The sequence below is a fragment of the Ochotona curzoniae genome, unplaced genomic scaffold (assembly GCF_017591425.1).
Source record: "Ochotona curzoniae isolate NIBS_2020 unplaced genomic scaffold, NIBS_Ocur_1.0 contig_1014, whole genome shotgun sequence".
NCBI classification, from domain to species: Eukaryota; Metazoa; Chordata; class Mammalia; order Lagomorpha; family Ochotonidae; genus Ochotona; species Ochotona curzoniae.
The window spans coordinates 28910263-28926402 of record NW_024464920.1 but is presented as its reverse complement, the minus strand read 5'-3'; the positions used below and the strand labels follow the sequence as shown (position 1 = coordinate 28926402).

General features: G+C 46.1%; 2 protein-coding genes across 3 annotated transcripts in view; both read right to left on the bottom strand.

Moving 5' to 3' along the window:
- The window catches only part of CPM (carboxypeptidase M), a 69866-nt gene that overhangs the window by 39827 nt on the left and 13899 nt on the right, over positions 1–16140 (bottom strand). The window lies entirely within an intron of this gene.
- Positions 7914–8388, bottom strand: LOC121157626 (40S ribosomal protein S15). The gene has a single exon (XM_040981948.1). The coding sequence runs from the start codon at positions 8364–8366 to the stop codon at positions 7929–7931; it is 438 nt and encodes a 145-aa protein (XP_040837882.1). The 5' UTR covers positions 8367–8388; the 3' UTR covers positions 7914–7928.

The following is a 16140-nucleotide window of genomic DNA, read 5'->3' as shown; positions in this document are numbered from 1 at the left end:
ATAAAGCTCCTCACTCCTGGTGTTGATCTAGCCAATTGCTGGCCCCTGCAGCCATGGGCAGAGTAAGCAAATGGATGGAAGCTCTCTCTATCCCTTCCTTTTCCCTCTCCCTCTTTTTCTTTCTCTGTGATTCTACCTTTCAAAAAAATTCATGGGAAATGAAATTAAAAGTTTATTTTGCTGCAAAATTTTCTAAAGACCCCACATGTGTATGAATTTTAAAATTATATGGACCAAAATGTAAATGTACTTGTTAATTCCATTTCCGTAAACTTTTTGAAGTACCCTGGTATCTACTGTAGGAAACGAAATCTACCCACATAAAACTCCACTCCCTAAAATAGATTCCACAGGGATTTAGTCAGCAAATGTAAAAACTAAAACTATAAAAATTTTGAAAATGGTGTAGAATCTATTTATAGCCTGGGAGTTAAGAAAATATTTTTAAAAGTGAGATATAGAATGTAGAAAGCATAAAGAGAAAAAGACTAATGACCATGGCCTCCCACAAATTACAAACTGCATGGCAAAAGACATTCAAAACAAAGTTTAAAATGCAAGCCACTGATAGGTGAAAGCAGCCACCACATACATGTGTGTAGCAAAGAATATCAACAATCTCTACAAAGGCACTCAGAAGGGTAGCCAACCAGGCCAGGGGCGCAAACAGAAATGGCCAGTGAACTGGGAGCGTTAAATTTCACAGGAGCCAAGAAGATACTGTGCTGGTCCCCTGCCATCTCAAGCCTCTGGGGTAATATTTTGAGTGTTTATTTAATGTTGAACGAATGTAAAAACATGCTTATTTTGATTTCCAATAATGAAAAGCCAGTGAAGAATGAAGATTTTTGTACTCACTGGCTTGGAAAAAAAAAATTGCAGTGTTGGCTAGGATGTGGGAAAAGGCACAAACTCACATGGAAGTTGGGCTGCAAATAACATTTCTGCTTGAAGGGGCACATCCCCATAGCTGCTAAGTACAAAAAGGCAAGCTCCTGGTGCGGCCGTGCCCACCACAGACACAGCTGAGCCCCCGTGCTCATTCTCCAGAAGTTCTAAATGACATAAACACTCATCCATACAGACAAGCGTAGATAACCCAAGATCAAATTATAGCACAGTGTCAACTGGCAAAACCATGACATATCTCTACACCTGCCGACCTCTAACACTCAAAGGGAAAAAAAAACCAAGTTCTTTTGTACAAATGTTTTCACAGAATAGAAAGCTGTGAAGGTGAGTGACAAAGATAAGGAGTTAAGTGGTTGCTCTTTTTCTAGAAAAATTAAGTTGTTGTTAAATATGATTTTATGCTCTAGAAGAATTGCCAAAATGAATATAGAAGTGGAAGAAAAAAACCCTAAACTCCCGTTTCTCTATGTTCAATTACACTGGCAATATAAGCTAATTGCAGCCAAGGGTAATGGCTACTCAGTGTCTGGGCACATGCAAATTAGATGCAATGGAATCTGTTATCTGCTTTCTAACAACTTATCCAGAGTCTTTTTTTTTTTCCAAACACATCACAGACAGTTGGACCCTACACAGACAGACGCAGCTGGCTTCCTGGCAAACCAACTACTCTTAAGCCTGGGACTTCCCTTCTAGAAGATAGCAAAGTCTGGCCAGCATTCTGTCACCCCAGTGGCCCAGCTCCCAGCCTGTGTTGGCACTGCAACTCTCAGCCCCAGTTTTGGCTGGAGCCAAGGTTTACTGACTTGGAACTCCAGCTTTGACTCAGCCAGGCACCTGCTCTGTGCCCTGGGGCAAATGACTGAACCATCACCTACAAGCCGGTCTCTAAAGCTGTGTAAGTCTGCACTCACTCCTGGCATCCTGTGAAGATTCAATGGGGTGAAGCAGCAGCTGCCCAGCCTCACACCCAACACCACAGACACCCAATAGACTTTGACAGCTTCCAATACCAAAGCGGCCGCCAGGGCCATGCTTCAAAACTGCTGAACCTAACCAAGTGTGGACAGCAGCACCAGTGGCTTCCATACCACAGGTGGTCTGGCCCAATCACATTCTGAGATCCTTTTTGTTTTTTTTTTAAATATTTATCTTTATTGGAAAGGCAGGTATACAGAGAGGAGGAGAGACATAGAGGATGGTCTTCCCAGCCACTGATTTATGTCCTAAGTGACTGCAATGGCTGGAGCTGAGCCTGATTCACTCCCTAAGTGGTTGCATCAGATGGAGCTGAGCCAATCCGAAGCCAGGAGACTGGAGCCATTCTGGGTCTCCCATGCGGGTGCAGGGTCCCAAGGCTTTGAGCCATCTTCTACTGCTTTCTCAGGTCAGTAGCAGGGAGCTGGATGAGAAGTGGAACAGAACCAACGCCCAAGGTGACAACTTTAGCCACTAGGCTACCGCACATCAGCCCCTCTGAGATCCTTCTCTGTATTAACTTACTCCGCCCTCTCAACAACAGATGAGATGGATACCATTATTTCCACTTACAAGAGAGGAAATAGGCACAACACAGGAAAATAAAACAAGAAAGCAAAATGAAACAAAAAACTAGTTCAAGGTCACAGACATCAAATAGCGGAACCAGAACTTGAATCCAGGGAGTCTGTGCTTTCAGGACCATGTTCTTATTCACAATGAAACTGTTAGATTATTATTGACAAATATCTGTGTTTTTACAGATCTGAGGATAAATGTGACATTTTTTTCCTATTTTGAGAGCTCCTGGTTGAAGCATCTGATGCTAAGATCTCTTTCTCAACAAGTTTTTAAAAATTAAAATAGCTTTGCCAAGCACTCTACCTACCACCTAATTTAAAGGATTATGAAAAAAATCATTGTTTTTACAGAGTTACCGATGCGGAGAGAGAGAGAGAACCTTCCATTTTCTGGTTCTTTTCCATCACGGCCAACGTGAAGCTGGGAGCCTGAACTGCATTCAGGTCTCCCACGTGGGTGCAGGAGCCCAGGTACTGGGCCATGTTCTGCTGCCTGAGTTAGCAGGAAGCTGAAGTTGAAAGGAAGTAGCCAGGATTTGAACACCCAGAACTCTGATGTGTGGGTGTGCAGCTTGACCCACAGGCTTGACCCTGCCCTGCGTGATCTTCTGATGCCATTTTCCGTGCACATTTGGCGGTGCCCTCGTGGGCTCTGAGTCACCAACTGAGCAAGCCTCGGTGTGGGCAGCTGGGGATTCTGCTCACTCACTGCATGGGAGAGTTTATTTTGTTTTCCTCTCTGCATTCAGTCCTGCCTGCTTCTCCCTAGCCCAGGGGACTGCAGCAGTGAAGAGGGACAGAGCTGCTTGTCTGAGCAGATCATCATGTTCCCAGGAACCCCAGGAGAATTGGCGCCTGCTCAGGCCAGCTCAGACACCCCGAAAGGGACAGATGGTGGACGCACTTTGACTTACCTCCCAGGGAGATGGTTGTGGGTGGAGTCCCTCCATCTTCCCCCCAAGGCCTTTCCCCAGGGAACCTGCAGTCTCTGACTCTTGTGGGGAGTGGAAACGTGTGTGTGGGAGGGAGGTGGTGGGGGCAGGGAGCGTATCTCAGCCTGCCCTGCCTGGAAAACCAGGAGGTTTCAAAGGCCAGATTCTGCTCGCCTCACATTCGGCCTTGACCCTTAGAGGGGTGCGCATATGGCTGACTCTCGGCCAGAGAGATGGAAGGAGATTATTTCTGGAGATATTTGAAGAGACTGCCCGGATCCTGGTGTGATGGGCAGGGTCAAAGAGTGGGGTTTTTGTCCGAAATAACACACAGCTGATAAGCCAAGATACCCTGCTATTTATACAACCTCCCAGATATCAAGCATTTGGCTTGAAATGTAGAATTTAGTCATTATTTTCTGACAATCTTCCTCTGATGTTGTAGCTTTAATAACAAAATCTCAGAAGACCTAGCACAGTGCCTAGCACATGACAAATGCTCGAGTCAATAGGTGGAAATTCTCTTTTCCCACCATTCTCCAACCCTCCACAAAGCGTTGCGTGCCTGTGCCTCTGCTGGGACCCCGTGTCCAAGTACATGGTGACAGCTCTTGGCATCCCCCAGAGCTCAGCACATTCACTCGCTCCATCCTCGGCTTATTCTTGCCAAGGTGCCCTGGCAACTAGCTGTTGCTAGTGGAGCACTGAATCCTATAAAATCTTACATGGAAACCTAGTATAAGTAGCCAAAGCCCCAGGGCTGGTGCACTGGGGCTTAACAGACTAATCCTCTGTCTGTGGCATCAGCATCTCATGTGGGTGCCCGTTAGAGTCTTGGCTGCTCCATTTCTGATCCAGTTCCCCGCAAATGGCCTGGGAAAGCAGCAGAGAATGACCCAAAGTTTGGGTGCCCGCATTCATGGGGCGGGGGACCTGGAAGAGGTTTGCAGCTTCCAACTTTGGCTGTTGTAATTACTTGGGAAGTGAACCTGTGGATAGAAGGTCTCTCTCTGTAACTTTGACTCCCAAGTAAAATCTATATGATTTATTAATTTATTTACATGGCATGGTTCAGTAGCCTAGCGGGTAAATCCTCTCCTTGCATGCCCAGGATCCCATATGGGTGCTGGCTCGTGTCCCTGCTGCTTCACTTCCCATCCAGCTCTGTGCTTGGGGCCTGGGAAAGCAGTAGAGGATGACCCAAAGCTTTGGAACCCTGCACTCATATAGGAGACCCAGAAGAAGCTTCTGGCTTAGGATCCGCTCAGCTCTAGCTGTTGCAGCCAGTTGGGGAGTGAATCAGTGGATGGAAAATCTTTCTTTGTCTCTCCTCTCTGTAAATCTGTCTTTCCAATAAAAATAAAGAAATAAGTCTTTAAAAAGAAGAAAAAGCAGCAGCAACCAGAGCTGAGCTGCCTTGGTTGAAGGCCTGGGGCCCACATGCTCCTGTGTGTCACCTGCTGAAGGGGCCCAGTATCTTGTCCCTGAAGCCAGCAGCTCCCTAGAGACCCTTTTAAATGCTCAGAGAACCCGGGCTTTGGATCCCGATAGACTTAGGTTTGGATTCTCAAGTCTGCTCCTTTCCAGCAAGATCCCGTCTAAAATGTTGGTAACATCACGTAACTCTCAGGGCTGCTGCCAGGATTTCCATCAGCACAGAAAGTGGCCAGTACACAGTAAGCACTCACTGGAGCACACGACTTTGAGTGCTAACCCACAAACATCCCCTGTGCCTTGGGCTTGTAACCCGGTTTCCTGAGGACAGAGAACGGAATATCCTATGGAAGAACAATTTCTTTGGGGGTTACAAATATTGCCATTTGAGTGAAGAGTTATGGGAGACAAAATATCTTCCCTGTTTACCACTCTTCTTTGAACGATCTGTTTTTAAAAGCAGAAGCCACAATGACAAATGTCTTCTAAAATTCATATTTCTTAGGGGACATGAATTGCAATGCCTCAGATGCTGGAATACCTTGTAATAAATCAGTACCAAGCTCTTGGCCGAGGCCATTTGTACCAGGGAAGCCCCGTCTCCCAGGCTGGCAAGGCTCCAGAAGCCTCCTGAAGTGTAGCTCCATCACATTCCAGTTGACATGGGCTGCACCTGCTTCATAAGCTGGTGCTGCACACTCTCCTTCACCTGTGATTCCTGTCCTCTCCCCTCACCTGCTTGGGAACATTCAAACTCAACTGCAGGCGTCAGCTTCCCTGATAGGCCTAGGGGCTTCATTCACAATGCCTTTCCCATGATGGCAGTTGACTCTGGTTTCCAAACAGGAAGATCCAGGTCCTGTTCTGTGTATTCAGTTCAGTTCTGGTAGACCGTTGGAGCTCAAAAAGCCAACAGTTGTTGACTGAATACCAGATAAAGCATTAAAAAACATAGGCATTAAGGAACCAAATCATCAGTGACCAAGACCTAATTTGGGGTCATCATCCTTCATCCTTTTATTAAAATCTGCGTGTGGTCACCTGTTAAATGCAAATGTCAATAGTCTAGCTGACATTTTTTAATAGAGGAAAACTTTAAAGCATGGCATGTGGCACACAATAAATGTTCAATAGTCAATAGCTGGAAATTCTATTTTTTTCATGGATCACATAACCGTGGGTAAGGTGACCAATCACTGTAAGTGCTGGGCGTTCCCCAGAGGAAGGACGTGGATGGAGCAGCAGGCAAGTCAAGGCTCCAGGAAAGCGTCCCTGGTCCCTGGTGTCACAGTGAACAACGGAGGCACTGCAAAGAGCAGACACAGTGAAGGCTCTGCGACACCCAGTGGGCACAGGGAGTGACCAGCACTCACCAAGGGATGAAGGGACAGTCAGCCGTGGTGAATGACACACTGGCCCGTATGGGTTCCCGGCACGTGCAAGGTGGGGATTTAGCCACTAGGCTATCAGGCTGGGTCCCACACAGAACACGTTAAAAAGGCAAACTTCACGGTATATGAATTCATTCTAGGGGAAAAAATGGCAAAAAGGCAAAAAATATATCAGTAGTTTCATTTCTGTCCTCTCTGCTGATCTTGAATAGCTCCCATGGGAAATAGCGCAGTGGTCAGGGCTGTTAGGTGCTAGCTTAAACCATAACTAGCTAAAAGTCACATGTTCCAATATTCTTTTTTAAATCTCAGAGACTGTTCCAAGATACACTGGCATTTTTTCTATGAATTCTGGGTAATGAATATTTATGAAGTTCCATATAGGTTGGGCACCCCCAAAATTTATCTTCAAAATTATTAGCAAAAAACACACCTTTCTGTATCATCCAACCTCTGTGAGAGCAAAATGGAAAAGTCAGTATAGCAGCCAGCAGGATGACTCAATTGATTAGCCCTCCCCCGGCAGGCAGCAGGATCATGTATGGGCACTGATTCATGTCCCAGTGGCTGCGCTTCCCATCCAGCCCCCTTCGTGTGGCCTGGGAAGGCAGTGGTCCAAGTCCTTGGGACCCTGCACCCATGTGTGAGACCAGAGAAAAGTTCCTGGTTCGGATGGGCCTAGTTAGTGAACCAGTGGGTGGGAGATTTGTCCTTCTTTTTGTAAATCTGCCTTTCCAATAAAAATAAAAATAAACAAATTGAAAAAAAGAGAGATTCATTGTAATACACCACTGAGATGTTTCTAAATTTTATATATATAAATAAACTAGCTTTTTTAAAAAATAAAATAAGCTGTTTTTAAAAAAATATTTACTCTTTTCTTGGAAAATCAGATTTACAGAGAGAAGGAGAGACAGAGATCTTCGTCCGCTGGTTCACTCCCCAAGTGGCTGCAATGGTCAGAGCTGAGCACATCCAAAGCCAGGAGCCAGGAGCTTCCTTCAGGTCTTCCACATGGGTGCAGGGTCCCAAGACTTTGGGCCATTCGCCACTGCTTTCCCAGGCCAAAGCAGGGAGCTGGATGGGAAGTAGAGTAACTGGGATTCGAACAGGCGCCCATATGGTTCTCAGCGAGTGCAAGGCAAGGATTTAGCCACTAGCCTACTGCGCTGGGCCCCAAATGAGCTAGCTTTAAGATTGAACTGAATAACTTGACCCGATTATGGTATGAGAGTAATTGTTCTTTACATTGATGATTTGTAGGAGCTGCTACTACTTTCACATGTAAGACTATTTTATTGATGATCTGGTTTATATGATTTTTTTCCCTTACTACTTTTGTTGTCATTGTTCCAGGGACTATAGTGCCATCATAATTCTTAAAAAGCAATCTCTATCATATTACCAAATGAACTATAAGGAAACAAACCTGGAGTAGGATTTTTTCCCCAGCTTTAGCTGCCGACTCTAGCATCTTGCTAATTAGCACACCCTGGGACCAGCAGGCGACATTTCAAGATTGGGTTCCATGTTCCTGGCTCAGACCCTGGTCTGACTGCAGCTATTCCAGGCATTTACAGAGTGAACAAGTCTTTGGCAACTTCTCTCTCTCTCTCCCTTTCTTAGGATAGGCTCCTGAGAATGCAATATTTTTTTTTTTTTTTTTTTTCACGTGTGGGCAGCGGCGCCCGTTTATTCGGCTACTTGAGGGGGATGAAACGCGAGGAGTGCGTGGCGCCGATGCCGGGCCGGCCGTGCTTGACGGGCTTGTAGGTGATGGAGAACTCGCCCAGGTAGTGGCCGATCATCTCGGGCTTGATCTCCACCTGGTTGAAGGTCTTGCCGTTGTACACGCCCACCATGCTGCCCACCATCTCGGGCAGCACGATCATGTCCCGCAGGTGCGTCTTCACCACCTCGGGCTTCTCCATGGGCGGCGCCTCCTTCTTGGCCTTGCGCAGCCGCTTGAGCAGCGAGTGCTGCTTCCTGCGCAGACCCCGGCTCAGCCGCCGCCGCTGGCGCGCGCTGTACAGCTGCATGAGCTGCTCGTAGGACATGTCGAGCAGCTGGTCCAGGTCCACGCCGCGGTACGTGAACTTGCGGAACGTGCGCTTCTTCTTCTGCTCCACCTCCGCCATCTTGTCGTCTTCCCGGAAGCGAGAATGCAATATTTTTAATATGTGTTTTAAAAATTTATTTATTCATTTGAAAGTTAGGAAGTTAAAGATTTTCCACCCACTGGTTCGCTCCCCATACGAATACAATGACCAGGCTGGACCAGGCCAAAGTCAGAAGAAGTGGAGCAGTTGGGACAGGAACCAGAGCCCATATGGGATGCTGGCACTGCAGGCAACAGCCTTACCCACCTCATCACAAACTTTTTAAAAAGTCAACAACAACAACAACAACAACAAAACACACCAGAAAAGAGATGTCTGTAATTTTCCTAGTCTGATTATAATTCCCCTTGGAATCCATAATCTATTCCCTCATAACATGCATTTCTTGAAAACTCCCTTGAAGGCATAGGTTATTAATATTTTTGCAGCAAAATAAATTTATCTTCTAATTCAATTTTCTATGAACTTGGTATTTCCTCCATATTCCCCCGGGGCTAATCACATCGGCATTTACTGATCTCTCTTCCTGTCTGCAGACCACAGGTCCACCAGGGAAGAAGTTGCACCTAACATCTTTGCCATGAACTGTACATGAGAGCTTCAAAAGTTCCTGTAGATTATCTCTTGATTCTCTTTTTTCCTTGAACTTTTTTTTTTTTTAGCAGCAAGAAGCTTTTGTTTTCAGAGAATGTTTGATAAGTATGGGATAGGGAAAAATGAGAACTAGCAAGAAGCAATGAAATTTAGAAAGCAATATATTTGGTCATTTTCACCCCAAACTTGAACTCTATGCCCCTGAGACACAAGCCTAAATCATCATATTCTTTGTGTTACATTAAGCTTGAGGTATAATATGATAAAAGTAGATTACAGGAGATCACACACAAAAAATGTTACACCATTATCAGCAGCTAGCAGGAATACTCCAGCAAGCAATCACTCTTACAGATTCAATTGCAAACATCAAGATCACAGCCTGAGCCTGCGTTTTTGAACTTTTTGAAACCCTGCATATTGGCCATTCTATAAATGCTTGCTAATGAAATGAAATGATTCAGGAGAGAAATAAAATCTCACTAACTATGCTTTGGGACATGCTACTTTTCATTTTATTTGAAAGGCAGGTGGAAGGAGAGAGTGGGAGGAGAGGGAGATGGAGAAAGAGAGGAGGGAAGGAGGGAGAGGGGGAAAAAGAGGTATCTAGTAGTTCACTTCTCAAATGCCTAAAACAGCCAGGGCTGAGTCAGGCTGAAACCAGGAATCCGGAGTTCTAGCCAGGTCGCCCACACTGCTGCCTGAGCCATCATCTGATGCCTCCCAGCGTATGAACTGGCAGGAAGTTGAATTGTAAGCTTAGAAGCCAGGACTTGAACTGGGACTCGAACCAGCAACTTGGATATGGAAAGCTGGCATCCCAAGTGGCATCTTTTAAAATATATATATATATATATATTTATTAATTACATTGTATTATGTGACACAGTTTCATAGGCTCTGGGGATTTCCCCAATTCTTCCCTGTACCCTTCCCCCATGGTGGATCCCTCCACTTTGTTGCTGTATTACATTTCAAATTCAGTCAAGATTCTTTCATTGCAAGAATATACCAAGCATAGAGTCCAGCATCTTATTGTCCAGGTAAATTCAACAGTTTCTTGGGGAGACCATCTCTGGTCTGAAGGCAGAGCTAGCAGAATATCATCCCGATCAATTTAAAGTTACAACATAACATCAATGACAATTTAAAATATTATGGAATTCATTGATATGGTATTGAGTAACCAATATGTTAAAAAAAAAATGCAAGTCCTTAACCATATCCTGTGACTACTTCATTGACCCAAGTGGCATGTTAATTGTTGGACTGAACTTCCCACCTAGACTCTCGGCTTTGACTTGCAACAGCATTCAGCATTAACCTTGAAAGAATTAACATAGCTAATTAGCTTCTTTTCTCTGAACAATTACATTCCTGGGACTAACCCTGAGCTAAACTTTTGGTGCTGTTATTGTGTCAAGGAAAAGGTCAGTAGGCCAGCACTGTATAAAGCAGACATGAAGATTCACAGTGTGACTGACAGTTGGGGCTCTGTAGCTTGGGCTCTGTACTCCTGCTGGAATTCACTAGAGTGGGCTTCCCTGGGTGCAGGCATTTTACCCAGGCATCTGCATTCAGAGCTGGAGAGAAACCTGCATCTTCCAGAAGCATGGGGGATGTTCATAGTAGAAAGGAAAGCCTAGGCTGACCTGCTGAGTTCTGCTTGTGTGTCTCTGATCTGATTGATGCAACCCTGGACTCATGGCTGGAACAGATCTTAGCTTTGCATGTGACTTAATGCTGAGTCATGATGCTTCCAGCAGATGACTGGTGGTGTTGGGTGGCCCCAGAAATAGCCTCCAATCCTGAATCATCCCCTCTCCTTGGGGTCTGTGACACTGCTCTTGGTTTTGCACTTTATCCCATCCTATTTCTGGCTCCTCTGCTGGTTTTCTGAGGCTCCCAGACTCCACAGGGTCAAAGGGCCTTCTAGCCCTGTCCCCGCCTTGTGTGTTTTAACTCCACTCTCTTGTCAGATACTGCCACCAGTCCCTCTCTATGCTGATGATTCCAAGTTTATTTCTACAGCCAAACTTCTCCCATAAGCTCCACCCGCATACCCAATCACCTGCTGGATGATCTCGCTGCCTGTCTGCTTACCAAGGGGTTTAAAAATTTTTTTTACATTGTTCAGATTAGGGCTCTTGATTCTGGCCTGCACCCGTCTTCTTCCAGTTTCACCATCTTAGTAATTAATGCCTCACACACTCAGCTGCTCAAGCACAAAATTCAAGAGTCGTTTTTGATTCTTTTCTTCAACTCTCCCTTTCCCCTACAATCCAATCTAGTTGGTTCTATCCTCTCTCTCTCTTTCTAGATTTATTTCTTCATTTTTATGAAAAGGCAGATCAGATTCACAGAGAGAAGGAAAGAGACAGAAAGATCCTACATCCATTGCTTCACTCCCCAAGAGGCTGCAACGGCCAGAGCTGGGCCGATCTGAAACCAGGAACCAGGAGCTTCCTCCAAGTCTTTCAGCAGGTGCAGAGTCCCAAGGCTTTGGGCTGTCCTCTACTGCTTTCCCAGGCCACAAGCATGGAGCTGGATGGGAAGTGGAGCAGCAGGCACACAAACTGGTGCCTATATGGGATCCCAGAGCTTGCAAGTGGAGAATTTTAACCATTGAAACATTGCCCCAGGCCCAGTTTTACTTGTAAAACAAATTTCTACCCACCTCCTGCTTTTCTACACTTCTAATAAAGCATCTCTTAAAAAGTCACTGATTTATTTGGAAGGCAGAGAGATGAAGAGATTCTTCTAGCTGTTGACTCATTCCCTCCAAAGGCCTATACTGGCCAGGACTGTGTCATGTGTGTGTCAGGAATCTCCCAGGGCCCCCAGATACTCATCAGCAGGAAGCTGGAATCAGAAGCAGAGTCATAACTCAAACCCAGGCCCTCTGATGTAGAAACAAGTAGCCAGGACTTGAACTAGCACCCCAATACAGGATGCCAGCATTGTAGGCAGTGGCTTAATCCCCACTGCAACACAACACTGACCCCCAAGTTTATCAATACAACTTCTGGAATTTTCCATTGACCATCTCAGACTATGGTTAGTAGTTGACTATGGATAACTGAGACTGGTAAAAGTGAAACCAAGGATAGTAAGTGGGTAAGAAGCAACTGCTAAATGATAAGTTTCCTGCTTTTATTGAACTGGTGTCCCAAGGTAATTGCTATTCTTCACTATATTCAACTGCTTATTTGCTTCATAGAAATGACCAAAACCTGCACTTGCCTTGTTTTCTGTTTGCCTCCCTCATCATGTTCACTGCTACACCCCGCACCTAGTACAGTGCCTGGTACACATAGACCAATGCCTGCCTCCAAGCCTGGATTCTTTTACCCAGAACCTCCAAGACTGAAAAAATGTTTGAAAGCCTCTAAAATTGACTTATATGGTATTGTGCTAGAACTGTGTGCCATGGGTTAAAAATACCTTTTGCTTGTTTGGAAGGACATGTTGCTAAAACTCAAAGGATCACCAAATCCAACTGGGTAGCTTGTATAGGCTAGGATGTGGCATTTCCACATGTAGCTATTTTGTTCATAAAGAGAATGAAACTTACTAATTACAAAGGATAGGTCAACTGGACTCATCACTAGGCAATCCCTGTTATGACAGAATTACTCCCCAAGAGCAGCAGAAAGAATAAAATGGCTTCCCTAACTGAGCAATCTTCATCTGAAATTTAACAATGCAACTTGACACTATTGTTAAGGTGTAGATGAATATTTCTAATAAAAAAAAGGGAAATTTTTTGCCACATGCTAAAACGATTCCATGCTTCCTAAATTTCTGCCAGGATCCACATTCTTGCAAGAGTGAATATCAACCAACTAGAAGAATTTTAAAGGTTTTTTTTTTTTTTGAAAGACTGAGTTACACAGAGGGGAGAGAGAGAAAAAAATTCATCTGCTGGTTCTCTCCCCAAATGACTCAACCTCTGGGGCTGAACCAGGCCAAAGCCAGGAGCCAGAAATTCATGTGAGTCTCCCATGTGGCTGGCAGTGACCCAGGGGATAGAAGACTGTTTTTCTACCTTTGAGATCACATATTCCCAAAACCTGTACTTTTCTGCAATAATGAAACATCAGCTGCCTTCACCTTAAAATGCACATTTCAGAGCGCAGGGAAGATACGTGCGCTTCACTCTCCAGGGAAGACAGCAGCCCCACACACGCTGGCCCGTGCTCTCTCTCAGTCCCCATGTGGATGGCTAGTGGGGAAACATGGGTGTTGACGAACACTCTCTCGGAAGCCGAGGGGCTGGTGATGACGGCGCACCTCCTGTGTGCGCATGCCCTGGCTTCCTCTCTCCGTGTTTGTTCAGCATTTTGGGGACAAGGGTGAGGTACAGCTGGTTTAGCCTTGTCAGTGAAAATTTCAATTACATCTTTCAGTGCTGAAAAACACGCAATTTCCTGAGGCCTCCGCCTACATTCCAGCCACTTATCTTGAGCTGAGGCATAATTGCAGTCCTCCAATTCTACCTACTTTTTTTTTTCTTTTAAATATTTACTTACTTGAAAGGCAGAGTATCAGAGAGAAGAGAAAAAGAGAGATGGAAAGAGATGGAGAGAAAAAGAATTTCCCACCATTGGCTCATTGTCTGGATGGTCACAATAGCCAGAGGAGCTCCATTGCTGGGCCTCTCTGCCTCTTTTTTTTTTCCCCTTTATAAATTTTTAATTTGTTTCCATATGAGGATATGGGGAGAAAACAGTCTCAGCCACTAATTTACTCTCTGAATGTCTGAGATGACCAGGCCTGGGCTGGGTTGAAGCTGCGAGCCAGGAATACAACCCAGTCTCCTGTGGGTAGCTGGGACCCAGGTACTCAGCCACCACTGCAGCCTCCCAGAGTCTGCGTGACACGAAGCTGTGGTGAGGCGCTGGACCAGGCAGTGTGGGACACAGCACCAGGGACAACACACACGGTCTGGGGATTCTGACTGCCCAAGGAAGAGAAGAGGGCTTCTTGGAGGAAGCCACATCCCGGGCCTAAGTTTCAATCAACCAAGCAGGTGATCATGTGCTACAAATGTGTGATGTCATGCACAACATTACCTGACTGTATGCATACATGTGGATACTTCACAAAGTTCATGGGATATGTATACAATGCCACGTATGCACGCATTTCAATATATGTTTTTGGCCTCAAATAAACTTATTGAATTTCTCTTTCCATGAACCTGTTGATGCTCACCCTTATCCCCACGTCTGCCTATGCATTAGGTAGGGAGGGAATCCCAGGCTTCTGGGTGACTGCCAATTCACGTGACTTGACCTGTACTCTTTAAATGGTGTTCTAGTTTCAACGGAGAGATTCCTATCAGAAGAGTTGAAAGAGTAGAGAAGCAGTTGATCAGCAGCTGTTTGTTTAAAGCAACAGCAGGATGCTCTGGCTGGCTGTTTCCAGCCAGGCTATGACCTGGTGGTGGCACTGCCCTCTCCCTTCACCACCATTAGTGGCTTTACATCTCCAGCAGCAGGCTGCCAGCCCCATCTCCAGGGAGGTTCCCAACTCCCACAAACAGCCAGGAAGCAACCTGGGGAAGCTCAGGGCCTTTCTTTCAACGCTGGCATTGGAAGTGAGCCAGGACTTGCACCCAGGCACTCGGATGGGATATGGGTATCCAAAGCAGCACCATGGCTGTGAGGTAAATATGCCTGCCCCAGCAGCATTTAGCAGATAAACCAAGTTAAAGGAGAAAACAGGGAGAACAGCAGGTACCACCCAGCTCTACACACTGCTGCCACCAGTGCTACTGACACACACACATACACACACATCTGTGGATGAGCAGAGGCACTGTTTTAGATGCTGACTACAAGGGTTTTAAGTGGATCCTTATCTGTCCTCTGTCCAATTTCACACCAGCAGTTCTTTTTTTTCAACTTTTATTTTTGATGATGTTTATAGTTGATTAGGGTGGGAAGGGTGAAGGATTAGGAGAAGTGGGTGAGGCCATTGTTTCCAAATTTACTTTTTCTTCTTCCTGTGTCTGGGGGAATGGGGGAGATAAGCTGCACCCAATAGACTTCCATATCCTCCATGTGCATCTGGGCATGCCATGCCATCCACTGCTCCAAGCCACTGAGGTGGCCCAATCCTGACACATGCATTACCCGGCCAGACCATAGATCCTGCGGTTCTCCCCATGGTTGGAGTTCTGAGTTCAGCAGTTCAATGGGGGTATCCCCAAAGAAATCTCATCTGAGGTGATCCCAAACTTGACTCTTGTGTGTGCTTGCCAGTACAGGGTCTAGCTTAGTCTGTCACCTACATCAGCCTACGCACACACTGGTGGTTGCAGTTGTTGGGTCAGTTCTGTCTCCAACCCCATCTCTTATGTAGATCAATCACCACACACTTGGTCCTCACACACCAGTGGCAACTGCAGCCTAACTGGAGCAACACCCATTAACCCCTCTCCCCCAGCCCTGGTTCCTGTGCTTGTCAGTATGTGCAGCAGACTGGATCAGTCTGTCCCATATGCCATTCAGCTTTGCTAAACGTCAATGGGTGTTGAAACCTAGCTCAACCCAACTGACACCACTATTCAGTCCAAGCTCATGTCTGCAGGTGCCACTGCCTGTCTAGCCAGGCCTGCCCCCAGCCCTAGTTCTCATGCTCACCAGTGGGAGTAGCAGCCCATCAGAGAGGTGCCCACAGTTTCCCTGCTGAGCCCACTCCCAGCCACTGGATCCTGTACTCTCCAGTGAGTTCTTCAATCTAGCTTGACAGGATTTCCCTCCAGTCCCAGCACTTGCCAGCTGATATTGTGGCAAAGCCCAAGCAGCCTGTTCTTACTCTGGCCTATGCATGTACCAGTGCGTACAGTCAGTTAGCTCAGCCTGACTCCCCCTAACCAAGCTTACATGTAGGTCAACAGGTGTTGTATCTCTGCCTAGTCTGGGCTGCTCCCAATTCCAGTTCTTATATTTGCCAATGGAAACAATGACCCAGCAGGGAAGTCCCTGCACCGTTCACCTACCGGGCTTACATGCCCTACAACCCCCAAGGTCTCACATGTGCTGGTGGGTGCTGTAGCCCAATGTGGCATGACCTACTTCACCTTGGCATTTACCTGTGGGTACATAGCCTGGCTTAACCCTAAGGCTCCCAGTTCTAGCTTATGCTGGTAGATGTTCTGCCCAGCCCAGCCTAGGCCCCAGTGTCCTGG